Raw genomic sequence first — 27,752 nt, 5'->3', positions numbered from 1 at the left:
CTCTGGACATTGGATACATTGTGAGTAAACATTTCTTTGGTGTTTGACATGTACCTATGCTCGGAAGAAACCAACAAAAATCAGGTTGCATTAGGTTGTATGATCAAAATTTATTTAATTTTTCTTTTCTTGAAAAGCTATAGCCCAATGAGTTGGTACACAATCTGAGTTGGTACACTGTGTGAATTGGAGATAGAAGAAAGTGGAAATACATGAAAGTGATTGATAACTCCAAAATTGAGGTTACTAGAGATGTGCTTGCCTTTTTACAATGTTAGTAATGTTTCCTTTATACATTCATGTTCACTCTTGAACAAGTACCAGCATCATGCATTTGTTACGTGATAAACAATTAGCATAATCATAGATTTTTTTGTTACACGATAAAACAATTTAGTATAGTCATGTTCCATTGAGCAAAACTTAAACTATTTGAAGATTTTTCTCTCTCCTTTTTTATTTATTTATTATATTGTATATTGGTATATTTTTTAAATAAGTAAATTTTGTTAAAAGAGTTTTTTGGAATTATAATTTTTAGTTATATAATATTCATATTCTAATTTAAATATTTTTAAAATTATTTGAAATTTTCAAAATTATAATTTTATCATTCATTTTGATTTTTCTTAATAAAAGTGCAATTTTTTTTTTCTCGGTAAATCTATTCTATTATATTATATACAGGAAAACATTACATTCACAGAGTCAGTTTGCCCAAGGCCAACTGTGGCTCTTTGGACCAGGATTTCTCAGTACAAAACCAGCCCTCGCAGGGGCAGCGCAACTAGACAGAACTACCCACATAGGGGCATTGTCACACGACAGTGCATCCAGACCAAACAAAATCATCCCGCGCAGGGGCACCGGAGCAAAAAAGTACATCCCTCGCAGGGGCATCAAAAGACTTTCAGCGAATTCCCTTACAGGCCATACAAACATAGCAAGAGCAGACATAGACATAGACATAAACCAAAAAGACATAGACATAGACATAAAACCAAAACAGGACCTGAGCAGTTATGGAGGAAGAGAGATTGAACCAGTGGAAGGCTATTCCTCCGGCTTCTCCTCGACCACCCTGCACCATCCATACTTCTCTCGTTCTTCCGAGCTGGTCTCTCCTCGTCGTCTTCCGAGCTTCCACCTGGGAGCTTCCCCTTACTGCGCGGGCCTCTTTCACCGTCCTGAGTTTCCTCGAGGAATAGAACCGAAACGTGTGCATTAATGCGGGGTTTATCCATCGAGCTGCCAAAGGTGAAGATGGCGGAGCCGAAGGCAGGTAAAGGATCCAGATCAGAATTTGGGCTGCTCGCGTCCATGAATTGGCTTGCGTGGAGGGGAGTGGCCTCAGCACTTCTATGGCAGTGATAGCGGCAACTGTGGAGATGGGGCTATGTGACTTGAGGACGAGAAGACCCTCCCCGAGCAGAACCTCGACGACTGAGCAATCTTTGTCGGGGTCTGACCATCTTTGCAGGAGCACTGGGGGCTTGGAGCAATGCTGAGACAGAGGACCTTCCCAGCTTGAAACGGCACTCAGCAGAATTGAAGCGGCACCCAACAGACCTGGGACGACACCCAACAGACCAGAGACAACAACCAACAGATTTTCCGGGCTTGAGACAGCCCTCAACGACTTGGAAGCAGGCTTTGACAGCAAGAACTGTAGCCTGGATGACAATACTGCATGCAGGAACCTGAACTTCGTGACCGAAGCACTGGGCGTGAACCTGCTCCAATCCATCACCCTTTTTTAAAAACTTCAACATTCCCTCGAGACCTGTTCTCCATAACTGCGATTTGCAGTCGCACCAATTAACCGGACACTGCATTGAATAACCTCCGCTTTCACCTGTGCACTTATTCCCCGACGGCGAGAAACGAATTGAATGCCAAGCTTATGCTCGAGGCAGCACATGGCTGGCATGTGTCTCCTCACTGCCACCCGTCCTTTCACCCGCATCCGGGCCAGCTGCATCACATTGGACCAGGCTAGCGCATTCCTGAGCCTGGACAATATTTGGTATTATGGTGGTATTTCCAGTGAGAAGGGTATTCTCGTTTTCCACTCCTATATTGGCCAAGAGGTCAGCAACCTTGTTGCCTTCCCTTTTTATATGATTGAAAGAGATTGCTCTGTTGCTGCGAAGTGATTGTTCAATAGCCTCCAGCCTTGCTTCGAGCCTCCAGCTAGTGGCAATTTTCCTTGCTTGGGATCCATTCTGGAGGCGCTTGGCCATGTTTATGAGAATCTGGGAGTCTCCTTCCACGACCAGGGGTTGAAGGTTGAGATTCCAAGCGAGAGTGAGCCCTTGCCAAAGTCCCTCTAACTCAGCTGAGTTATTAGTATCCCATCCTATGTTTCCAAAGTATATCTGCATGGGAGTGCCTTCATGATTTCTTAAAATTCCCCCAAAACCGGCTATTCGAGGATTGCCTTTGGAGGCACCATCGAAGTTGAGCTTATAGGAATGCTTTGGGGGGGCAGTCCATTTGCCTTTGTTGATGTTGCTGCTTTTGGCAGGGCCGTTCTTATGAAGTTCCTGAGGAAGATGCAGTTGCCAATTGTCTAGGATACTTTTCTCATTGTTTAGAGAGAGAAGATCCTCCTGTGTCCAAGATCGGAGCAGCAGCGTTTCTTTGAGATTCCCACAAAACCTCTTCCATATGTCCTCGATCGGAGAACATTGGTTTTTGAATATTCGTTTGTTCCTTTCCTTCCAGATGCTCCAGAGGATTAGACCTGGGATTATGTTCCACAAACAATTGAGGAGCTCGCTTTTATAAGGTTTCTGAGGCCATTGTCTTAAAGAGTTGGTTATGTCGTTCTCCATTCTGCATCTTCTTTGACATCTGAAGCTTGCCTTTTCCCAAAGCTGATTGGCTAAGGGGCAGGAGTCCAGGAGGTGTTGGAGAGTTTCCTCATTATGATTGCAATTATGACAAATGGATGGACCATGAAAGTTTCTTCTTCTTAATTTATCCCAAGTGAGTATCCTTTTATGTCCTACCAACCATAGGAAGTAAGAGACTTTGGGCCAGGAATCGAGCTCCCAGATTTTGCTCCAGATTGGGTCAGAAGGAGTGGTGATATTTCTTACTATTTTGTACGCCTCTGAAGGAGTGAAGGTACCTTTTGGTTGGTATCCCCATCGAAGGATGTCATTTCCTTCGTCATGTCTGATATTTCTTTTCCGAAGCTCCTTCTCCATCTGCTCAGCATCTTGAAGGTTTGTGTTATAGATTAACTGATTACCCTGTTTCCATTTCCTGAAGCCGTGCTCCGTTTCCTGCAACCAGAACTGTTGGATCTTTTCTTGCTGCTGCTCCTGCCTGTTGAATTCTGGAGCTGGGTGCAGAACACTGTTGAGCTTTGGCATCTGGTTCCATGCATCTGTCCAGAATCTTGCCGTTCTGCCATTCCTCACTTCCCAGAAACTGTGCCTTTGAATTAATTGGAAGTGTTGTTTGGCTGCATTCCACATTAGCGAGCCTTTGACATTGGGAGTGAACCTGATGAGTTCCTCCGGAGGTCTGTTGTTGGCATATTTGGCTGTCCATAGTTTGACCCAGGGCTTTTCTGGATTAGTGACCCATTGCCACCAAATTTTGGCGCTCATGATGGAGTTGCTATGCTCTGGGTCTCTCAGTCCAATGCCCCCTTTGTCTTTGGGAGTGCAGACGGTGGCCCATTTTACTAGAGCCCATTTACGGTTAGTTGCCGAGCTACCCCATAGGAAGCCACGCTGAAGATTCCTTATTCTTTTTAAAACCCACTTCGGCGCTGCTAGGATTGAGAACAGATAGAGTGGCATTGCCTGAAGGACCGACTTGATGAGCACCACACGACTGGCTAGATTTAAAGTTCTATAAGTCCAGAGGTTAAGACGAGATTCGAGCTTTTCAAGGAGAGATCGCCAAGAAGAATGCTTTATGGCTGAGGCCGTGAGTGGAGCTCCAAGGTATTTGGAGGGGAGGGAAGCAGAGGGAAATCCCAAGATGCGGGCAACCGCTGTCTTGACAGAGGGAGGAGTGTGAAAGAAGAAAATCTGCGACTTGGAGCAATTGACATTAGTGCCAGAGGCTTCAGAAAAATCATTGAGCAGGGTTTTGAAGCAGGAGGCTTCCTGGACAGATGGGTAACCAAATAGCATAGTGTCGTCAACAAACTGCTGATGGGAATTTGCAGGGGTGTTGTGAACAGATAGGCCTTTGAGCTGATGAGAATGGAGGGCATTTTTGATGTGACACCCTAGACCTTCAGCCATTAGAACAAAGAGGAAGGGGGATAGGGGGTCACCTTGCCTGATTCCTCGGGAAGGTTTGAAGGGGCGGGAGGGGACACCGTTCACAAGGATGGAGAATTGAGTTGAAGTAATTAGACTCATGATCCATCGGACCCACATAGAACAAAATCCAAAGGCTGTTAGCATTTGCTGAATGTAAGTCCAGCTGAGTTTATCAAAAGCCTTAGAGAGATCCAGTTTGAGAATCATACCTGCCTGCTTGGTTTGCTTGAGGGAGTGTATTATCTCGTGCGTGAGGAGAATTCCATCCATGATCTGTCGCCCTTCCACATACCCTGACTGTTCCGGAGAGATAAGCAGGGGCAAGAGGGGCTTTAACCGGTTCACAATCACTTTAGAAATGACTTTGTAAATGACATTACAAAGAGCAATCGGCCTATACTTGTCAGGGGTAATAGAATCTTCCTCTTTAGGGATAAGAGCGATGAAGGTTGAGTTTAGAGAGGGAAGCAGCCAATGGAGAGCTCTTGATTCTTCTACAATTTGCCAAACCTCTTGTTTTATCAGCTCCCAGAAGGTGTGAAAGAACGTGGTGGTAAATCCATCCGGGCCAGGGGCTTTTCCTTCCTTGAGCTGGGACATTGCCTCATCCACCTCCTGAGACAGAATGGGGCGAAGGAGAAGTTCATTATGCTCCTCCGTGATAAGCCTTGGCACATTTTTGGTTATTCTCTCAATAGCCGGACGCCTGTCTCCTTCAGGCTCTCGATGGACTTGATTGAAGTGATTAAGGAACTCCTCCTCAATTTCCTCGTGCTTCTCTATTTTTGCCCCCCCTTGTTTTTGGATGTAAGGGATGCTGTTGTGCATTCTTCGCTGAACAGTGGTTCTGTGGAAGAATTTGGTATTTCGCTCACCTTCCTTCAGCCATCTGATTCTGGACTTTTGCTTCCAATATATTTCCTCCTGTTTCCTCCTTTCCTCCAGTTGGCTGTGGAAGTGTCGTTCCTGTTCCAGTGTTTCTTCAGTGTGCCCCTTTGTGATTATCTTTTGTTGGAGTTCCGTTAGTTCCTTGTTTAGTTCTTGTTGCGCTGTAAATATGTTGCCAAAGGTCTCCCTGTTCCACCGCTTTAGGTGATTTTTTAAAAACCTGAGCTTCTGTTGGAACTGATACATCTTGGATCCTTCAGGCGGGATGAAGGATGTCCATGTAGTTTTGACAAAGTCTTTAAATGAGGGATGCGAAAGCCAGAACTCTTCGAAGCGGAAAGGTCTTCTGGTCAGATTGCCTGGTCTTTGCCATTGGAGGGCAATCGGCCAGTGATCCGATCCTGTGTGAGAAAGAATAGCTGCTGAAAAATCTCCTCCAAGGTGAACCGCGTTATCTGATATGAGGAAGCGATCCAGTTTGGAAGCAATTTGATGCTTACCTGCTCTGCGATTGCTCCATGTGAAAGTTCCATTGCAAAAAGGCATATCTATGAGAGAGGTGTTCTGAATGAAATCCTTGAAGTGGGAGTTTTCTTGTTCCATTCTATTTCTACCCCCAATCTTCTCCTCTAGCTTGGTGATCATGTTAAAATCCCCTCCTATAATCTAGAGCGGGTGCCTCCTATTGTTGTTCAAGGCTTCTATGGTGTCAAGAAGTGCAATTTTAGTTCCTGTATCCTGCGGGAAATAAACATTTGAAAGGTTTCCATGGATGTTCGTACCTAGGATGTGAAAAGCAGCTTGGATGAGGTGATGGGAGGCGTGAAAATCTAAAAGAGCTATCGCTTGTGTATTCCATGCTGTAGCCAGCCCTCCCGAAGCTCCAGAGGCATCCACCGCAACCGATCGACAACCTGGCCAAGCCTTGGAGAGAATGCTGCCTAATGTTGAGTTGTTACATTTGGTTTCTTGGAGAAAGCACATTTGCGGCTTTTCCATTTTAATCATGTTTTTTAACATTCTGAGTTTTCCTGGGCTATTGAGCCCTCTTACATTCCATGATACCAGCTTCATGGTTTAACTATTGATGGAGGGTTTATAGTACTTCGTCAATTTAGCATACCTGCCCGAGTCTACCAGGATTTTCCCAATCTCGATCGCGATCCGTTCTTCTTCCTCTCTTCTTGGTATCTTTTGGGGGAAGGCTTCCATCCCATTGGCTTCCTGGCTGTATACCTAGTTGATGCTGATGAAAGGCCCTGGAAATGACCACTTCCAGCTTGTTGAGTTGAGTCTCTGGTATGCTGTCATATGCTTTCTTTTTGCATGCTAGTTCTAGCTCTATGATGTCTGAGCCGTTCAGATCTATGCTCTCTGGTTCTTCTTCCATTTGCTGCACTCGGTTGCTTCCCTCCATATTGATCTCTGAGTTTTGTGGGGGGTCTAGCTTTCCATCGACTTCCATATCCTTGCATTTCCCTTCCGTCTCTTTCTGTCCATCATAGTGGATTACTGGATTGATAATGGGGGGTTGAGGTTTGGATGAGGAGGCTGTAGGAGGGGGGTGGGAGGATGAAGAAGGAGGGGCTGGGGTGGTCTCAGAGATCGGGGGATGCTCATCAGAGGTTCGCGCGAGAATTTCAAAACTGTTCTTTGTTGCTGGGCCATGGTTATTATTTTGCTGGGGCTTATTCCCATTAGTGGGTTTCTTGTGCGCACGCCTTCGGCTGGGGGCTTTTGTGAAGCCGTCCTAGGTTAGGGCTTCTGAGGGATCAAGAGTATTGGCTTTGGAATTCAGCGGACAGTCCCGGAAGAGATGCCCAAGAGCATGGCATTTTCTACAGCGAAAGGGGACATGCTCATAGTCCAGAGGTTGAATCCATTCTTCGTCACGGTGAGAGAGACTTACCGATTCTGGCAAAGCTTCATTCAGTCGCATGAAGACGCATATACGGGCATAAGAGGTGTATCTGCGCATTTTTGTTTCTTCTGCTGCCCTGATGTATTCCCCTATTCCATTTCCTATATCTTTGAGAATGTCCTCGTCCCAATATTCATCTGGAAGTGAGTACATTCTAATCCAGACTGGCGCCCATGTGAGATCTTCCTTATCCGGGTTAAATCTTGGTATCCATTCCCTCAGATACAGACCCGCTGAGTTGAAAAAGTAGGGCCCTGCTCCCATGATTCTGTATTTATCCTCAAGACAGAAGAAGATAGCAGTGAAGAAGCCTTTTGGCCCTAGCTGCAGGGTGACATCTCCTTTGGGTTTCCACTTTGCCGCAATCCATCCATATAAGGCCCTTTCTTTCGGCCAGAACCCTATGAACTTCCCAATAAGGGCATGATCCCGCATGTATTCTATTCGCTTATCAATCTTGTGTCCCGGCAGCTCTATTCTTGGCCGTTCTTTGGCTATAGGCTTGCATGTAGCCGATGAAACTTTCGGAGCTTCCTCAGGTTTCTCCCCATTATCTTGTGCGGCGCTGGCTTTGTCCTTCCGCCCTCCTATCCCCTTGTTCCCGTGCTGATGCCTATTCTCTTGGTTCATTATCTCCTTATCGATAGATCCAAAAACAAAATCCTGTCCAGGACCGTGCAGCGAGGTATTTGCGCTGGGGGAGGGCTCTGACGCCCTCCCCTGAGGAGATTCCATTTTTCTTCCCTAGTACCCTGCAACGCTAATGCGAAACAGGTTTCTTGGTCCAGCTCTTGAGTAGATCCAGTGGTTTGCAGTTTGCGCCGTAACAGATGTTCGCAAAACCCTAATCGCCTTGCTTGCCCGCCTCAAATAAAAGTGCATTTTAAATAACTAAAAATCATGATTTAAAATTTCAAATAGTTAGACTATTTCATCATAGTTTAATTATTCATAGCTTTCGACCTTATTTTTTTTTTTAAACACATTTTCCTCTTTCTTTTTCCAACAACTATTCCTTGGAATCATAAATTCCTACCATGTAAATTTACTAATCCTAGTGCTATTCAATTTTTCATAGCACTAGCTGTCCTACAAACTGTCCCCATCTTTATGTTTTCAGCCCTTCCAGCTCCTAAAGGAGTCATGCAACTATTCAGAAATATCAAAAGAGATTTTCTTTGGGGCAAAGGGGAAGAGAAAAATAAATGGGCATTGGTAGCCTGGGAAAAAAATTGTAAACCTAAGACACATGGAGGTTTGGGACTGGATGATCCTGAAGTGCTTAACAAAGTTTTGGGGGCAAAACTATGGTGGAGATGGCTAAAAGATTCAACTTCCCCTTGGGCCCAAATTTGGAAACAGAAATATGCAAACAATTGGCAAGACAAGGATCACATTAGAATGTTTGGGATCATCAAAGGCTCCCACATTTGGAACAAAGCTTGGGAGAATAGAGCCATTGTTCAGAAACACAGCTTCTGGGAAATTAGAGATGGAAACCTTGCTTGGTTTTGGGAGGATATGTGGCAACAGGAACCTAAATTGTTAAGAGAAGAATTTGCAAATCTCAAGAACGATACTGACAACAAAAGGTTGCTCAGAGTAAATGACTTCTAGGATCAGGAAAAAAGCGAGGGAAAATGGAGGATATGGAAGAACCTGGGATACAGTGATGACTCACCCTTGAAGGCACAGGCAGAAGCTCTAACAGCCATCCTGGAACAGAGGAAGATTCTGGTATCAACAGATTTAGACCAACTGAGATGGGGCAATAACAATGAAGGAACCTTTAACCTCAAAGAGGCCAAGCGCATAGCCCTTGGGCTTGACTTTCCAAACCCTGATTGGGTATGGAAGGACCTATGGCAGAACCAAAGCTGGATGAAGATCAAACTATTCATGTGGTTAGTGTAGCATAAAAAAATTCTAACCTGGGAAAACCTTAGGAAAAGAGGGGTAGCTGGTCCATCTAAATGCCAGCTATGTGAATTACAAGAAGAAACTATGGAGCATCTTCTCAACCTCTGCCCATTCACATCCACATTGTGGAATTGGATTGCTTCAATATTCAGACAAATAAACAGGGACATGGGTAGCATTACCAGCACCTTAAAGAGGTGGAGGAAAAATTTCTCTGATAATGAAACAGTCAACAAAGCTTGGGCTTTAGCTCCAAGCTTTCTAATCTGGGATGTTTGGAAAGAATGCAACAACAGAATATTCAAAAACAGGAAGAGTTCCTCCCAGAGCATCATGGCATAGATTTTAAGACAGCTCAATGAGACGGTAGGAACCCTCATTAAAAACCCCCCTGAGAACCAACCTAAAGATACTGATGTGCAGATACTAATACAATTGGGTATATAGGGGCTTATCCCAAAGGGAAAAAACAAAAGTGTAAATCACATAATGGTTGATAAGGATTTCTGGCAACCTCCCCCTCAAGGTTTTATGAAATGAAATATAGATGGGGCCTCAAAAGGAAACCCGGGCATGGTTGGTTATGGAGGAGTGATAAGGGATGAAAAGGGTTGTATAGAAATCATCTTTCATAGTAATTTGGGGAAAGCCACAAACAATATGGCAGAGCTCATGGCCCTTGAGCAATGCTTAGAAATCCTGAGGGACTCAAATCTTCATAACATTATAATTGAAGCTGATTCCGAATTGATTATCAATTCGGTCAAGAAAATTTGCTATGGCTCAGCTCTGAAAAAAGTTTCGAGACATTGGAGGCTTCTGCAAGTCTATCAAAGGATTCATTCCCACCTGCAAAACATGAGAACCCTGAGTTTCACTCATGTGTGCCAAACAACCAACAAATTAGCGGACATCTTAGCTAATGAAGGAGTACTCTGTGCTAAGAGCAACAATAAATATAAATGGATAGAGACCCCCCAGGGTAGATTGAGGGAAGAGTGTCTCAGACAGGCGAACGCGGACCAGGAGCTCTATCAGAGCAGGGGATGCTAGCAGGTTGTAGACTTCAGGAAACAGTTGAATTTTAGTTCACATGATGCAGCAGTTCAGGGATAATTATGAAAAGAATGTCTGGTCCTTAGGCCGGAATATGTGACAGCACAAGTATGTACATGAATTTGAATTATACAAAAGATTGCCTTTTCATTGGCTATGCAGGGAGCTTGGTTAAAGTGCGAGCAGATAGGAGAAATAGCAGCAATCTTATCAATTTCGCGTGGCAAATTGCAAGGTGGTTATCAAGCCAAATGGACCCGAAATCAACTTTAACGGTATCTTTATTAGACTTCGGGTCTGGAAGTAGTGTTAAACATCGAGCAAGTTACTCAGACCGGTGCAAATCGCTTGCATCTGGTGGATTTCGGGTGGACTACATGCGCGAGGGTTATCAGCCAAATCGGACCCGAAATTTTTATAGAGCGGTCTCTAAATGCTTATTGGGTCTGATTCAAGAGTTAAAGAGTGAGCTTGTTAGCATTCCGATATTGTTCTTGACCGTCAGATCTCCGATGATAGATCGAATGGTCTTGGCGTTCGATTATCCTTTGCGGTTTTGACGTCAGGTTTTGTGGGCCTAGAGCCCGGACAGTGGGCCTTAGGCTTGGTTTCTTAGGCTTTAGGTGGCCCACATCTCTTGTGTACATTTTGTAATATGTTTTTATTATCTATTTGAATAGAAGGTTCGACGCTTATTTCAACAAAAAAAATAAAATCATAGCACTAAATCTATTCCTCTTTCTTTTCCCACAATTCCTTGGAATCATAAGTTTCTAAAATGTAAATTTACTAATCCTATTGCTATTGGGAGTTTCATAGGACTAAATCTATTTTTCATTCAAGAACACATTTTAAATAACAAAAAATCATAATGTAACCAACAACAAAAAAAACAAAACAAAAAACCCAAAAAAGAAACCAAAACCATTATAAATAGATTTTTCTTTAAAAATATTATATATATTGAAAATGACATAAAAAGGTGAATAAGTATTATATTATTGTTTTAATATAAAATATATTGAGTTCCATTGTATGAGCAAAATTAAGAGATATTTTTACAATATATTGAATTCCACTGTATGAGCAAAATTAAGGGGTTTTCTAAACTTTTGATTTCCTACAATAGCATATAGACTCTACAAAGATTTATGGGAAATTATGTATATATTATTGTTGAATTGTTTTAGAGATGTTTCACTAAGCTTAGTGGTCTCCAAGTGTGTAAACGTTATCTAAAATCATCCAACTTCACCATCATCTTGATTTTATTAATCTCATATACATTCAAGAATCTAGAAAATGTAGGTTATGATTTGTAAAAAAAGAAAATAATTGTTTGTAAAATGTGTTCCTATTTTAATTAATAATAAAAAAATATACTCTTTTGCCATTTTATGGACTTAAGTCAAAATTCTCTATATATAATGGAATATAAACTACACATCATGAAAGCATAGGTAAGATAGTAGCATAGTTGATACTAAAGTTCTTAATTCACAAGAAACATAATTGATTTTTCAGTTTTTAATTTGCAAGAAATATAAGTGGAATGTAAGAAACAAATATGCAACAACTAAACCTTTGAATAGCACAACAGAGTAATCATTTTTCTATAATACTCGTCATCCATGGGTCTTGGTGCAAATATTTGGATTGCATGCTTCATTAAGCTATCATAATAATTTTATGAGTAATTCTTATATCACCCATGGTTTAGGTTCATTTAGTTTTGTGTAAACCAACTAAACAAAATCATTAAGATAAGACCATAAAGTTTCAATTCATATAAATTCATACATAAATTGTGTTAAAATTATTTGTAATCACTTGGTTTAGGCTAACACTTAAGTAATATCTTTTTGTAAATCTTTGTGGTAGAGACTATGCTACCATGCAACCCTTGTTTTTGTAAAGGCATCAAGAAATTATTTAAACAACCTCTCAAGAAAAAAAAACATGTACATCACTAATTATCAATAATTAGTGATCTTACATCAAGTTATAAGGGTTAGGAATAATACATATATATCATTGATTCTTATTTGAATCATGTAATTTCCCTTGAGAGAGGTGACATGTATTTTACATGCTAGTAATGATCATTTTAATAATGATTTAAAACCATGTAATTTCCCTTGAGAGAAGTGACATCTATTTTACATCCTAGTAATAATCATCATCATAATGATGTAATTTTAAGGTCATAGCCAAGCCAGATATCAAATTGGTGTTTGAAATTAAATTTATGGAGGTGTACATAGTCAACCTCTTTCTAGATTTAAACATATAACCTTGTAGGAAAAACACTTGCATAACTATTAGAACCACTCAAAGATAAAGAAGATGTATAATACCTCTACCTAATATTAACTTAATATGTAACATTAAATTCAGGGAAGCTGGAGCGGGAGGGGTTAATTTCTAGCCCGGCGAAGAACCAAAGGCTAAATATGCATGGGGTTAAGGACCTCAACCAACAAACAAGGTGAGTTCTTACATCTTTGGCAAGGATTAGAATTGGCACTTTCAAAGAAAATCTGACAACTGGAGGTTATTTTCCATCCTGACAAAAGAACCAAAGGTTAAATATGCATGGGGTTAAGGACCTCAACCAACAAACAAGGTGAGTTCTTACTTCTTTAGCAAGGATTAGAATTGGCACTTTCGAAAAAACTTTGACAATTGATGCTATTTGGCAATTTCATGCTAGTAATTCGATTTCATGCTAATAATACAACAAGTATATAAAGTTCAAGAAGATCCATTATCTTTGCAACCTCCCATTTAACATCAAATAAGTTTGCTAATTTCCAAGTTTGAGGCCATCGGTTCTTTTCACATTAAGAGGAACCTCAATGATGATGCAGACTTGTTAGAAAACTGTGGAGTCAATCTCGAACTAGGTTTGATGGAAACAAATGGTTCAATTTTAACCCAATATATCCCATGGGTAATCAAATTCAAAAGTTATGTGCAGTGGTTCTCGCTCTAATATAGGGCATTAAAGATTATTTGAAATAGGAGCAATCCAAAAGGTGAATTAATAAATTCCAAAGGGGTAGGTTGTTAATTCCAACCTTAAATCGACGATCTACAATTAAGACTAGACGATGGGATCATGTGATGGCGATAAGGGATCACGTGCCCAAAGCCCGGATACTAGCCAGGTGGAAACAGATCCTTAGTAGTGTTAGATATGGAAGGATGCGAAAATTTGAATTCGTATCCTTGGACCCATAATGCCTTGTGCATTAATGGATTTGGTATCTCATTGCAGTAAACTCGAGTATGCAAGGGAGTAATCGACGTGGAGAGTGTACACAGATGAAGGCAACATAAATAATGACGAGCTCTATATGAATCCGGCTCGTATCTGCCTATGGAGGATTGTGATGAGGTGCAACTCCTACTTCCAAGACACAAAAATCCAGAATGGAGCCAAAGGAAAGTATAATACAAACATTCAAATATTTCAAATTTTCTTTTTCAAATTTTATATATTTCTTGTGTTCATTTATACTCATGTTTTTGTGCTATAATTTAATAAGTGTAATTTGTTTAAATTATTTTTTAATTTACATCATGGAATAGATCAATGGGAATAGATAAGGGGAGGGAGCCAAGGGATGGGCTTTGTCCCCACAGTCTAATTTAATTACACCTGCAAATAAATAGAGTGCACATTATTCAATTTCCCCCAGTGCCCATGGCAGCATTTATTGTTTATAGTATCAATTTTACAATGAAAGGACTTCTTTTGTGTTCGGTTGAAAACTGATTGGATTGAATGTATTCATAGCTCATACCGTAATTGGAGCAGTTATCAGTGGACGGGAATAACTTTGGGGCTTTAATGTGAAAATTTTGGTTGTAGGGGAGAATTGTGGCACTCTTCAACTCTGGTCGCAGGGAGAACTCCGAAGTAAGGCGCATGAATGGGAATTGGAGGGAGGGAGCAATTTGAATGTGTATTCGTAGTTAATCCAGGGTGGCGGAGGGTTTGGGCAAGAGAGGAGGATGATCGGACGGGAGGAGGATGGGCGAGGTGACGAACTAGCGTTGGGGGGTGGGCCTTGACCAGAGGTGGAGTGTGATGAGAGGAGGAGACGATTGATGCCAAAAATAGAAAAAACGCCGAAGGGGTGTAGAGGGGGGGTCACAGTCACCCTCATTGAGAAAAGGAGTCAAAGGACAACACCTTTGTAGAGAGTAGTGTTCCTAATTTTCAAATTTATTTGATATATAATGTACCTATAAATATAAATATTAAGTGTGATTAAGTTTATACTTTATCTATATATTCAACATTTTATGTATATATTTAAAGTAAATGTACTAAAATGATTAATTAATGTGTTAAAACAATAAATTTTTATACCTACGTTAACCGTTGTAAAATTAAATTATTTAATAATTAAATGAAAAATCTTTTAAATATATATTGTATATGATACATAGTATTAGATGTTGAAGAAAATAATATTATAAATTATTATTTTTTAAGCACATAATATTATATAGAACCTTTACCTATAATACGAACATTAAAATATAAAATTAAATTATTTAATAATTGAATAAAAAATCTTTTAAATATATATTGTATATGATACCTAGGTTGAAAACAATAATATTATGAATTATTTTTTATGTTTTTTTATACAAAATAATATTATAGAGAACATTTACCTATAATACAAACCTTAAATTTTTTATTTTTTATTTTTCTTCATATTTTATCCTAATTTTAAATTATTTTTTAATTTACAAACATTTATTCATCTCTAAATATAAACATAAAGATGATTATATATAAAAGTACAAATCTAATAACCACTTTAACGTAATAGTCTTATAAAAAATGAGCATTACTTTTTTTTATTAATTATTAAAATGGATTCATCACAACATATAAATTAATTATAGTGTTAAATTTTGTTTCTTAAAGTACAAATCTAATAACCACTTTTACGTAATAGTCTTTTAAAAAATGAGCATTACTTTTTTTTATTAATTATTAAAATGGATTCATCACAACATATAAATTAATTATAGTGTTAAATTTTGTTTCTTAAAGTACAAATCTAATAACCACTTTAACGTAATAGTCTTTTAAAAAATGAGCATTACTTTTTTTTATTAATTATAAAAATGGATTCATCACAACATATAAATTAATTATAGTGTTAAATATTGTTTATTAAAATGACACGTCAACAGCAGGGTTCGAACCTGCGCGGGCGAAGCCCAACAGATTTCAAGTCTGTCTCCTTAAAAAATGAGCATTACTTTTTTTTTTATTAAGTATAAAAATGGATTCATCACAACATATAAATTAATTATAGTGTTAAATATTGTTTATTAAAATGAAACGTCAACAGCAGGGTTCGAACCTGCGCGGGCGAAGCCCAACAGATTTCAAGTCTGTCTCCTTAACCACTCGGACATATTGACACATGTTTAAAATTTTCCGTGTAATTTTATTTGACATAGACATGTAATTTTCCAGCAAGGAATTGTTCTTATGCTTAGCCGGTGATGGTAGGAGGTGGTGTTATCATTTTGTTAGTTTCTGTCTATTATTAAACATTTAATTACAAGTGGTTGAGTATGGTGTTATGATTGGATGCACTAATATAATATTTTATTTTTAAAATTGTTAGATAGTGTGATGTGATTACATCTAATTTATTATTATTATGATATGGGATAGATATTTATATGTACAATAATCTTGTTACATGATTAATGTAGGTATACATATCTTATTATATGAAATTATTATAAGTTAAGGTAGGTATATATATATATATATATATATTACCAGTTAAGATTAGGTTTAAAGGGAATGAGACTAATAGTATGGATTATTAATGAAGGTATCTTAATTATAATATAATGTATGGATTATTTGATAATTATTTAGTTTTAATGAATTGTTTTAATAATAAAGGCATATTTAGTTATTTTTTATTATTTTTAAATTATTAATAAAATCGATTTTATATGTTAATAATAATACAATATACCAAAGATTCCTATTTGAATCATGTAATTTTATTGAGAGACGTAGGGTGTATTTTACATCTTAGTATGAGGGAAATGTGGAATGTATGTGTTTAATGCTAACATGATATGGGGATTTATGTTGACACAATATTATTATAAAAAAGAATAAGAATAAATTAATAATGTAGTACGAATGAGTCTAACCATTAGTATAAGCTCAAGAAGTTGAATTTCAGTGGAACCTCAACATTTAAGTAGCCTATAACACAACTCAAACTCATATTGAAATTCATAATACTAGAGTAGAATAGAATATTTTTATTTATATCCTTAGGAGACCTTGTAGATGTAGTGTACAATCTTCAATGGTCTCCCCTTATAAACAAATTTCGTGCATGCATTCATAAAGATTAACTTACAAATGATTCAACAGTTTTTAGGTGCTTGGATGAAGACTCATGGTTGAAAAAGTAGCAACAGAGTTAGCATAAATTTGATCATGCATGAACATGATTTCATTCTAAAAAATAGACTTGTGATCGTTATTTCCTAGCTTTGAGATTCCCTGAACTACCACCAACGTTGTTAAGTCATTGTTAGGTTAAACTTGGTAGAAATATCACACATTGTTAAGAGTGAGCATGAGCTCCTATGATGCAGAAGTACAAAAAAGTCGTGGTTAGTTTATTTCTTCCATAGACTATGTTGCATATTTTTTTTTGACATTGAGTGAATTTAGAGTAAATTTGGAGTAAATTTCAGAGAGAAAATCAAGGAGAAATTGATAAATGCTATTGGCACATTGCAACAAGGGACAAATTACACTTTTTTCTATAGAAAGAGTGTTTGAGCTCAAAACTATTCTTTTTGGAGCAAATAACATGTGACCTTGACAAGATAATGTCATTAGGTCCCATTTAAGGTACAGGGTTAGAAATAGAGGTGTAACAACCACCCCATATTTGAAGATTATTGTGATTGATTCCTTGGGTTCGTAGGTCACACACTCCTAAAAATGATCTAACATATGTTCTCACTTTTCTATTCTTAAATATTTTTGGCATATATATCCAGGGTAGTAACCAACGCAATGATTCCTCTCCGTCACCAACCACCTCCTCTTTTCATCATTATTCATGGAAAATGTGTATAGAAATTCCAATGCTTTCTACTCGTCATGTTATTTTATCACTTGTATTTAGATTTACAAAAGCTATTGAAGGATTTGTAAGCCAATTCCAATCATATTTAACTTCACAAACTTATACCATTGGTTGAACTCATTCAACTAGATGTTGAGGTTTTGAATCGAGAATCAGTTTTGTGATTTTATACCATTGGTCGGCAAGATAACATTAGTAGGTCCCCTTTAAGGCCTAGGGTACCAAATAGAGATGTAAAAATGGTCTACTCCATTCCCTTAATGTACAAGTATTCCGTACCAAATTCTATAATGGAATAATTTAACCATTGAGACCTCTTTTAGGACAAAAATTCATTTTAGTATTTTAGATTTATCTTCCCCATTACCTATGCATTGTATGGTTTATGATGACACATAACTCACCTTTCAATCACATCCCTTCTCTTTCCTCAACCTTACTTTACTCTTTAGTGTAGGGACAACATTCCCCACAGGGCAAGAAATATATGGTGAATGTAACTAGCATGTAAGTTTTCTAAGGGGTTTAAAGTAGGGTTGTATCGTTTTTTATGGGGTTTAAGGTAGGGCGTATAATTTGTATCAAAGGGTGTTCAAGGTAGCATGGTATCTATCATGTGGTAAAGTTGGCTATCTCAATTTCCCTTGATGTCCCCTTTTAGTCAACCACTTCGACTGTTTTGGTAGTGATTTAATGGCCCATCCTTTGTTGTTTATCAACTTCCTTGTTTCTAAAGTTGAGTTGTATGTATTAAAAAACAATATGCTTTGTACCATTGATTAGTGCAACACAACCTCGATTAAGGACTTAATTATTATGACATGACCTTGATTGAGGGTTTGATTGTTGAAATAGTCTATATTAGCCTCATGACCATGGCCAATTGGGTCTTTTGCTAATAATTTCCCACTAGCTACTCTAATGGACAATTGACATAAATATGAGAACATATGTGCTATATAAAGATGGTTAATGCATATTGCTTAGTTTTTTTTCACCTCCCCTCTCAAGTGATCAAGAGTGTTTTAGTAATTAGAACAATAGTAGGTCCATTGATTAAGTGAATATGGGTACAAAAGCATGAACATAAAGGAAATAAGGGAATGAATAAGATGTGTATAAAGAAAATTAAAATAAAATAATGTTTGTATCATTATGTAAATGTTATGTATAATACTTTTGTTATAATGAGTAAGAGAAAGAAAAGATGATAGCCTTGAGGCTTAGTTCAATTGGTTGAGTTCTGGTTGCTAAAGTATCTTGCTAATGGGAGGTCATGGGGTCAATTCGCCTCGACACCCTTAGGGTTAGGCTTTGCTAGTTTGGCTGGTGGGATGTGATCCCTTCGGGTTGACATACCTGGATTTTATTCGAAAAAAGAAAATAAAAGAAAAGAAATAAAGAAAATAGAAAATATGACTCACTATGTTATGCTACTTGATGCCTTATGCCTCATATCATATACAATACATAGGGATATATTTTATTTACAAGAATTTCATTCTATTACTAAAGGCGATTCGATTTTGAAATTGTTAATAACTGACAATTCATATTTTTGGTACATCAACTATAATCTAAGTCACTTGGTTCAATTTCTAATTTGAGTTCAATGACCTTGAAATTTGGCAAAATTTCGATATTGAAAATTTTCATGATAAAGTTCGACATTAAATTTGATGTACTATGAGTATTAGCAAAGTGACAAATCAACTTGCAATTTGTGAAGACAGATGGACTAGGACTGTTACAAGCTTACAAGCTTACAACTATGTGTTGAAAAAGCATGGTGGGACTTGGGAATGGGCATAGGCGTAGCCAAAATAGATATGAAAACCCTGGACATAGACAAAATTAGGATGAAAATCATGAGTGTAGACAACCAAAATCTGTAAATGTTATGTACAATACTTTTGTTATAAAGAGTAAGAGAAAGAAAAGATGATAGCCTTGAGGCTTAGCTCAATTGGTTGAGTTTTGGTTGCTAAATTATCTTGCTAATGGGAGGTCATGGGGTCAATTCGCCTCGACACCCTTAGGGTTAGGCTTTGTTAGTTTGGCTGGCAGGATGTGATCCCTTTAGGTTGATCTACCTGGATTTTATTCGAAAAAAAGAAAAGAAAAGAAAAGAAGAAAAGAAAAGAAATAAAGAAACTAGAAAATATAACTCACTATGTTATGCTACTTGATGCCTTATGCTTCATATCATATACAATATACTTAGAGATATATTTTATTTACAAGAATTTTCATTCTATTGCTAAAGGCGATTCGATTTTGAAATTGTTATTAACTGACAATTCATTTTTTTTGTACATCAACTATAATCTAAGTCACTTGGTTCAATTTCTAATTTGAGTTCGATGACCTTCAAATTTGACAAAATTTTGATATCGAAATTTTTCATGATAAAGTTCAACATTAAATTAGATGTACTATGAGTATTAGCAAAGTGACAAGTCAACTTGCAATTTGCGAAGACGGATGGACTAGCACTGTTACAAGCTTACAAGCTTACAACTATGTGTTGAAAAAGCATGGTGGGACTCGGGAATGGGCATAGGCGTAGCCAAAATAGATATGAAAACCATGGACATAGACAAAATTAAGATGAAAATCATGAGTGTAGATAACCAAAATCCATGCGGAATTAAATTAAAGGTTTCTAATTTTTAAAATTTTTAATCTCCTATAAAATTCATTAGAATCGAACTTGAAAAAAAACAACAAATTTAATTACTTCAAGTTCAAATTCAAATTATTCAAATTGGATTTGAATTCAAAATTCGAGTTCATTGAATTTCATTCAAATTAATTCACTCACCCTAATATTTAACAAATTTCAAATTTCAAACTTGAAATTCATAAAATACGATAACATAGACTATAATACACTATATATATATTATATTTGATTTACAAAATCTCAAATATAAATCAAATATTTTAAACTTATGTGTATAAAATAATAGTTAAAAATATAAATTCAAATTTCATATATCAAATATGGTTAATAGTTAAAAATATTTTTTGTAATTTAATAAAAATATTTTTTTCATTCTTAATTTTAATTTTTTTGGAAAAATTAAAGAACTAATTATTTTCTTCTTTGTGATAAAAAAATTAACTTTGTAAATAGATTTAAAAACTAAAAACATTCTTATTACAAAATGTTAATGTAAAATACAAACACTAATTTCACATTCACAAGGTTTTGTGACAAATGTTTATATGTAGATATATATATTCATAAATTTTAAATTTATTATTATTTTTTATAATATTATAAAATTATGAAATATATATATATATATATATATATATATATATATATATATATAATTTATTTTATAAAATATTTTGAATATATATAAAACAACCATCATGACTTTAAAGGTAAGTGGAATCTTTGGAAAAAAAGAGTTTGTTATTTACCAGGAGATATGATTATGTCTTTTGAAATGAAGCTTAAATATTTTTTTTTTCAAATGGATACCTTTTGCTATTATTCGGAGATATGATTACGTCTTTAGTAATAAATTTTAATAAAAAAATATTCTGAGTGATACCTTTATTTCAATTTAAAAATATTCTCAAAAGAATACCTTTATTTCAAATTTTAAACGTTTACCATGTCCAATCTAATGTCAATATTTATTCAATGAAGATGATAAGAGTATTAATGCCAAAACGATATTTTGAAGCATAAACATAAATATAAATAATAAAAAAATAAAAATATTTTTCATGAAAAATTATGAAAGTTTAATTTAGGAAAGTAATTAATTTTTTTATTGATGATGATGATTAACGTTTACTGAGACTAAATTTTGGTTTATCGGACCTAAAGAAACGAATTATTTAGTTTGATTTAAGATTTTATTCTTATGCTCAAAAATTTTGGAGAAAAGCCTCCCGAGCTTACTGTAATTTTGACAACGTAAAAGGCTAGGAAGGTCAGTGTTGCAACAAAGATTTTGACACTGAGATCTAATGTGGTTGTACACTCGACACTCTAAGAGGAAGTGATTTTCATCCTCGATGTTCGTATTCTCACAGAGATGCCAGAACCGTCCATCGTGTTTTAGGAACTGCCCAACTACCCATTTCACTATGGAGCTCATGAGAGTTTGTTCTAATCTTGGCTATATTAATTTTCTTCTTTGAGCTAGTTAAAACAGAGAGATACTTTTGATCTGAGGGTGGGGTTGATGACCTCCTTATAATATCTTAATTTTCTTTTAACTGCTAAATCTTTCTCAAACCACATTTTTTCTTTGAACTTAGAAGTAACAATATTTTTAATGTTATTAATGTTTTGCAAAGAAACATTCTCATTGATCTCCCAATGATTTAACTCGGCCCTGGTGTCTTTTTATAATTATCTCTAGAGATTTATTTTAGAGAGATTTAAATTCTTTACTTGTAGTTGTTGTTTTTTGTTTGTTTAATGAGCAGATATTGTTTAAATGTTTTGTATAGTTATTTTAAATTTTTTTTTGAAAAAGAAAATATTTTGACTAACATGAATACAGTTTCAACTTTGATGATAGACAGACATGCTTACACATCATATTGAGTTGTATGAGTACTGGGCTGTATTAAATTTAACACTGAGCTGTATTAAATTTATTTATGTAATTATAAATTGCAATTTCTATAAATTTATGAATAAAAATTATATTATTAAATTCTAATGAAAATAATAAGAAAAAATCTTACTATAAATACACTTTAAATACTATGTGTTTAAACATTCATAATATTCGAAGTAGAAAAATACACTTTAAATACTATGTGTTTAAACATTCATAATATTCGAAGTAGAAGATTTATATTTAGAAATCCATCTAGATGTGATGTATAAAATGTGTCTCCAAAATGTGTCTCCATAATTTACAATATTTGATATGAATTATAGTATCTATTTGTTGCTCTCTATACACACAAAATAGTATATGTGTAGTTATTGAAAGTCCATGCACACACACTAGATGTAGGTTATGACAACTTTGATTATAACAACCTTCAATTACCCTGTAGATGGTGGCAAATACACCAAGACCATTATTATGGTGGCAAATACACCAAGACTATTATTATGGTGGCCTTTCAAGCATGTAACATGATTATTTTGATTCCAGGAAATGTGGATCAAAATTACATTATTGTATTGAGGAAAGCTATATGTATTTTATGCTTTACATTATTCTATTGAGGAAAGCCATATGCATTTTATGATTAAGTATGATAGAGATGGGTAATATTCATGTTTTGATCGGAAACAGGGCAATAACTTTGTTGAATATAATATTTTAAAGAAACATTAAAAAATTATAAATTTAATTTCATGTTTATAAATCAAATTGTTAAAAAAAAAATATGTATATATATTTTTAAAAAACATACACATATATGTAAATTCATTTTAACTCAAGATCTTGTAAGTGTTACTAGATTTGCATTTCATTTTTTTCTCTCTCTAAATGCTTAATAGATCTTGTAATTGTCACTACATTTACATTTCAATTTTTTTTTCTCTCTAAATGCTTAATAGATCTATAGTTAAAATGTATGGATGTTAGATAAACTTAGTAGGCTAGCTTAAATTATTCAATATGCATTGTTTAAGGCAAAGTTCATTATGATATCTCTAATTTTAATTTAAATTAAAGTAAACTATAATTAAATCACATTAGATTACCAACTATACTAACTTCTTAGTGAGCCTCCTTCCATAATGATCATTAAAGGAAGAAAATAACTCTTGAGGTTTTTTCCTGAAAAATAAAAATACAAACCAAACTTTATATACGATATGGATAATTATATTTACAACATTCCACTCTGTTTGAGGTGGAGTTCATCCTGAGAAAAATTATTCTACTTCAAATGAAGATCAAGTCTAATTAAGTTATATTGGATTATCAACCTCCATCACATTCTAAAATTTTTAACTCTATTTTACTTAAATATGATTAGTCCCTACTTTGCATGACTATGACTTTCTATTATTTTGATGGGTTTTTGCAATTTTAATCAACATTTAAGGAAAATGGTGAATATTCCTATTTACATATAAATTCAAAAATAATTTTCTAAGTTATGAAAATCTTATTTCAAATTTTTTATTTGTTAAGTGAGCTTTGATGTGACATACTTCCTTTGGTGGAGGGTATTTTATTTTTAGTATTTGTTAGTACTTGACAAATAATTTTAAAATAAAAAAAGTTAAATTTAAGAGCGGTGCTATAACAATGCTATTGCTATGCTCAATAATGCCAAACTAACAAGTTCCAGATCCCTTAAGTAAGCCAAAAATTGAGGCTGGGAACAAAATTCGATAACTATACTAAGTGCACAGAAAGAAACTACCGGAAATAAAAAAAAGAAAGAAAGAAAAACATTTATTCTTCTGCAATCCACACCAACAACAATTTATATATTAATTTTCTAAACGCAAAACTTAAAACTAGAAAAGATGCCACTGTCATCACCCAAAGACAACCTTTTATTATTATCACACTTATTACATACCACCCTATACACGCTGGACCCAACTGTGAATACATAACATTCTATACACCTACACCTATTAATTAATACATATCCGGCTAATTTCATGGCAAGAAGAAATTACCATCACTTGTCACAGCTGGGATCGCCTCATTTGTGACCACCGTGCCCACCACGGTGTTCTTGGTCGCGGCTGCCTGGTCGACCACCAGGGCCGCCAATGCTCGGACCCACGACGTGACCTACACCAACACCAGGATCCATTGATGCCTCCACTCAATTGCAGGTATGGCTAATCATAGTCAGGCTGAATGAGAGCAAAATGGTGAGGAAAAGAGAGTGATACATAATCCTTGTGGAACAAAGTAGCTCCATTTTAGCATGATGTAACTGAATACGTAACTCACTACAGGTGCAAAAAACCACGGCTCAATAGCTAATTTGAGCAGCAAAATGTGAATGAAATGCATTAGTATGCATCGCTATTTATAATAATCAATTTCCGTGACATTCAATTCCATTTGGTTTTGTCGTGCAATCCATGGTTTAACTATGGGAAATGACAAAAACAATTAATCTATGGCCGCCATTCTTTATAATCTCATTATTTATAATCTATGGTGCTACGTTCGACTCCATTGTTTCAACACCACTTCCAATCTATAAACATTGGGAAGGCTTGACAACCCAAAACCGATGCAGTGGGAGTATCAAGAAATAATGTCAATAAAAATCACGAGACTCTCGAACCCAACCATGTCATGGAGGTAAAACAAATATCGATTCATGGAGCTCCTCTGAATTATACGCCCCTCGTTTATGTAAAATTCACAGATTTGAATTGTTGAACATGTTTGCATACAGATAAGAACGAGATTTAGAGCATTGAATGAGATTGCATTTTAACATAAACAATTTCAGATTGTGAGTTAAAGTATTATTGAATCTAGAGATTTATTATAGAGGTTTATCATATAGCTTAGTATAATGTGCAATCATTAAAATTGAATGGAAATTTTGCTTAGTATAATGTGCCATCATTAAAATTGAATGGAAATTTTGTTTAGGTAGATTAAAATAAAAATTATAAAAAATTTAAATAATTATACATTTAAATAATATTCGCTCATAAAAAAAAATTTACACCAAAAAATTAAATCCCTCTCAACTTATAAAAAAATTCTAAGTTACAGGACACGTCTTCCAAGGTTCCGTGTCCCGTATTTTACGTGTCGGACACGAAAATGTCCCTAAAATATGCCGAAAACGTTTTTCATCGTGTCCTGTAAAATGTAAAACGTATTCGCCGGTTTTCGTCGTGTCCTGGAAAACGCGTATTCCGTTGATAGAAAACGTTGCCTGCATAAGCTGCCATTTTTTGAAAGAAACAAATAATTTTTGAGTGGGGCAGCTTAATGATCAAGTCTAGACCCTAGTATTGATACGCTATTCATGGTAATGTTAAATTCTTAAAGTAAAAGTGACATTCTCCTTAATCTTCATTTTCATCCTTTTACTTAAATTTTTAACATTACCATGAAATGACTCAGGATGTTTGAGAGTGGTTCCGGCCTCATTAGATTTCATATGGAGAAAGTAGAATTTTAGATTTCATTCAAAATGCAGCAGACTTATCAGTTTTTCAGAATTTCAGGATTGAGAGATTGTGATGTTTCCAGGTGACACCACCTGCTCAGGCTACCCCTGCCACTAGTAGAGGACGTGGTCTACCTCCTATAGCTCCTACTACTAGTTCTTCAGCTTCTAGAGCATAGCAAACTCCACTGCCAGCTCCACCAGCGTCAGCATCTACATCTAGAGGGAAAGGGAAAGCTGTGGCATTTTCTAGCAAGAGGGGCAGAGGAAATCAATAGGATTAGACTTTAGTTATTTTCTTATGTGCTTGTAAGTTGTACATGAACAATGAACATTGAATATTCAAGAATCAAGACCAAGCATATCACATTCTAATTTCTAAATAGTAAATTTTGATTCTATTTATTTTTTTAAAGTGAACTATAAACTTTGAGAAGTAATTATATTTTAATTTGATTAAATAAGCTGCAACCTGCAATTTAATATGGATAAAAAACTATATTTCGGTATATATATATATATATATATATATAAAAGACGTGTCCCCCATGTCCTGTTTCCAGGTCACTGCGCTTCTTATTGAATACTCGTATTTGTCATGTGACTTAAAAAAAATTAAATCCTTTTTCACTCCCATTAAATTTGTATTTAAAAAAAATCTACACTAATATAGATAAAGAATATACTTACCATTTCCTCACCTTAGAGCGAGGTGAGATACGTATTGATCATGTGGGGGCGATGAACGTTGCTACCAAAGTCGAGTCGATTATCTTTATTACGAGGGGGACTCTCTTAAAGGAATCTGTTGGAGATGCCAAGTGAACTTTCAATGAGGGAGTGGTAGGGCCGGGCCAGAACACAAACATGAATGAATAGAAACGCTGGAAAACAATTTAATCACTGTATTGAATTTTTCCTAGCAGAGTGTAGAGAAAATTTTGCAAAATGAAAGCTCTCGTACTCTTCTTACAACAATGAAAACAAAATCGTGTACACTTGGTATGAATTTTACTTAGAATTTTAATTAAAGAGTATAACACAAATAAAAAGGAGTGGGAAGTTTTGCATCTGTAATTGTCGAATTATCAATATGGAGCGTGGAAGTGTAGATAAGTTTTTTTGGCACAATAAAATTTTCCATTGTAAGTTTTATACAAGAAAGTTCTACAGAATGATTATTATAGAGTAAAATTGATAAATGTTTGAATATCAAAATATTTTATAAAGGTATACATTCACTAGAATGAAAGTAGTATCAGTTTAGACATCGTATCAAAGTTTTAGATCTCTTTGGCACAATTGCAAAGTGTGCATATCTCAAGGTTTAATTTTAATTATGTGGAGCCCTGAGGTGCAACTTGCAGAAATGAAATATTCTCAAATAATGACAAAACACATACCTTGCACTGCCTTAATCAATTAATTAGTAATAAAAACAAGAACTATGTTGCGTTGCAATTATTAATCTTATTAGATTACCAACCATTAAATTTATTTTTCATAATAAAAAAGCACTTTCAACTAATGGATAAAGAGAGAGTACATTAGTCGAAAAATAAAACTGGTTACTGTCATTGATATAAAATGCAACTATTAATCTCGTTAGATTATTAACCATTAAATTTATTTTTTCATAATAAAAAACACTTTCAACTCATTGATAAAGAGAAAGTAAATTGGTCCAAGAATAAAACTTGTTACTGTCATCCATATGAAAACTAAGATATTTGTACCAATTAGTCAGGTACATAAATACATTGACCTACCTTCATGCAATAATGAGATATTTAGGAGAGTAATCCCAGAGAAAGACACGGAAGGATCCTCTGTCATTTGCCAAATCGATGACAGATTTAGAGTCTCCAAAGATAGTAAGATCTTTTAGGCCGAGCCAAAAGACACCGGCCGAACAAAATTCCGCTGAGAGCAAGTAATTTAGCACGGGTGTTGGTGCCAAGGCCACAGTGCCTGTGAAATCTGTAGGAAGACTTAGGCCCAAGGAAAATGACCATACCATACCGCATCCACATATGCCAAAAGAGAATGCCCATAAAAATAACCCACTGGGAAAAAATACCATAACTTATAACTTACGAGGAGGAGGTGGACATTTAAGGGCAGGGAACACCTCGTGAAATTTTTACCAAAATATGATTAATTCTTATTATATTATCAACCATCCGTAACAATATGGGAAAGAAGAGCACCACTTAATTTTTTTGCCACCAGGTTACAAATATACGCTGCTAAACGATCATGAACTATACGTGCGCAAGAAAACAATTAGGAGCGATAGTTTATTCATGCAAGATGCCGTTATATTATGCCTTCCATGCATGCAGGAGCGAACTTGTAAAAATGTATTAAAAGCAACTCATCAACAGC

General features: G+C 35.8%; 1 protein-coding gene and 1 non-coding gene across 2 annotated transcripts; both read right to left on the bottom strand.

Moving 5' to 3' along the window:
- Positions 1-1,901: 1,901 nt before the first annotated feature.
- Positions 1,902-5,825, bottom strand: LOC149155612 (uncharacterized). The gene is made up of 3 exons (XM_089444468.1): positions 4,502-5,825; positions 3,137-4,261; positions 1,902-2,746 (listed from the first exon to the last, which is right to left on the bottom strand). The coding sequence occupies exons 1-3, from the start codon at positions 5,823-5,825 to the stop codon at positions 1,902-1,904; spliced, it is 3,294 nt and encodes a 1,097-aa protein (XP_089300594.1).
- Positions 5,826-15,452: 9,627 nt separating this feature from the next.
- Positions 15,453-15,534, bottom strand: TRNAS-UGA (transfer RNA serine (anticodon UGA)). Its single transcript has one exon. It is a non-coding gene; the product is annotated as a tRNA-Ser (tRNA).
- Between the last annotated feature and the right edge of the window lie 12,218 nt (positions 15,535-27,752).

Source organism: Pinus tabuliformis, chromosome 9 (assembly GCF_031772625.1).
Source record: "Pinus tabuliformis cultivar Carrire ecotype Pingquan chromosome 9, CPIR1, whole genome shotgun sequence".
NCBI classification, from domain to species: domain Eukaryota; kingdom Viridiplantae; phylum Streptophyta; class Pinopsida; order Pinales; family Pinaceae; genus Pinus; species Pinus tabuliformis.
This window is presented reverse-complemented; position numbering and strand designations above follow the sequence as displayed.

Coding starts and splice junctions, on each gene's coding strand:
- LOC149155612 (XM_089444468.1), bottom strand. CDS start 5,825: ATGATCACCAAGCTAGAGGAGAAGATTGGGGGTAGAAATAGAATGGAA. Junction 4,262..4,501: donor CAAGCAAACCAAGCAGGCAG/GTATGATTCTCA, acceptor TAATGGCTGAAG/GTCTAGGGTGTCACATCAAA. Junction 2,747..3,136: donor ATGGGGATACCAACCAAAAG/GTACCTTCACTC, acceptor ACATAATCCCAG/GTCTAATCCTCTGGAGCATC.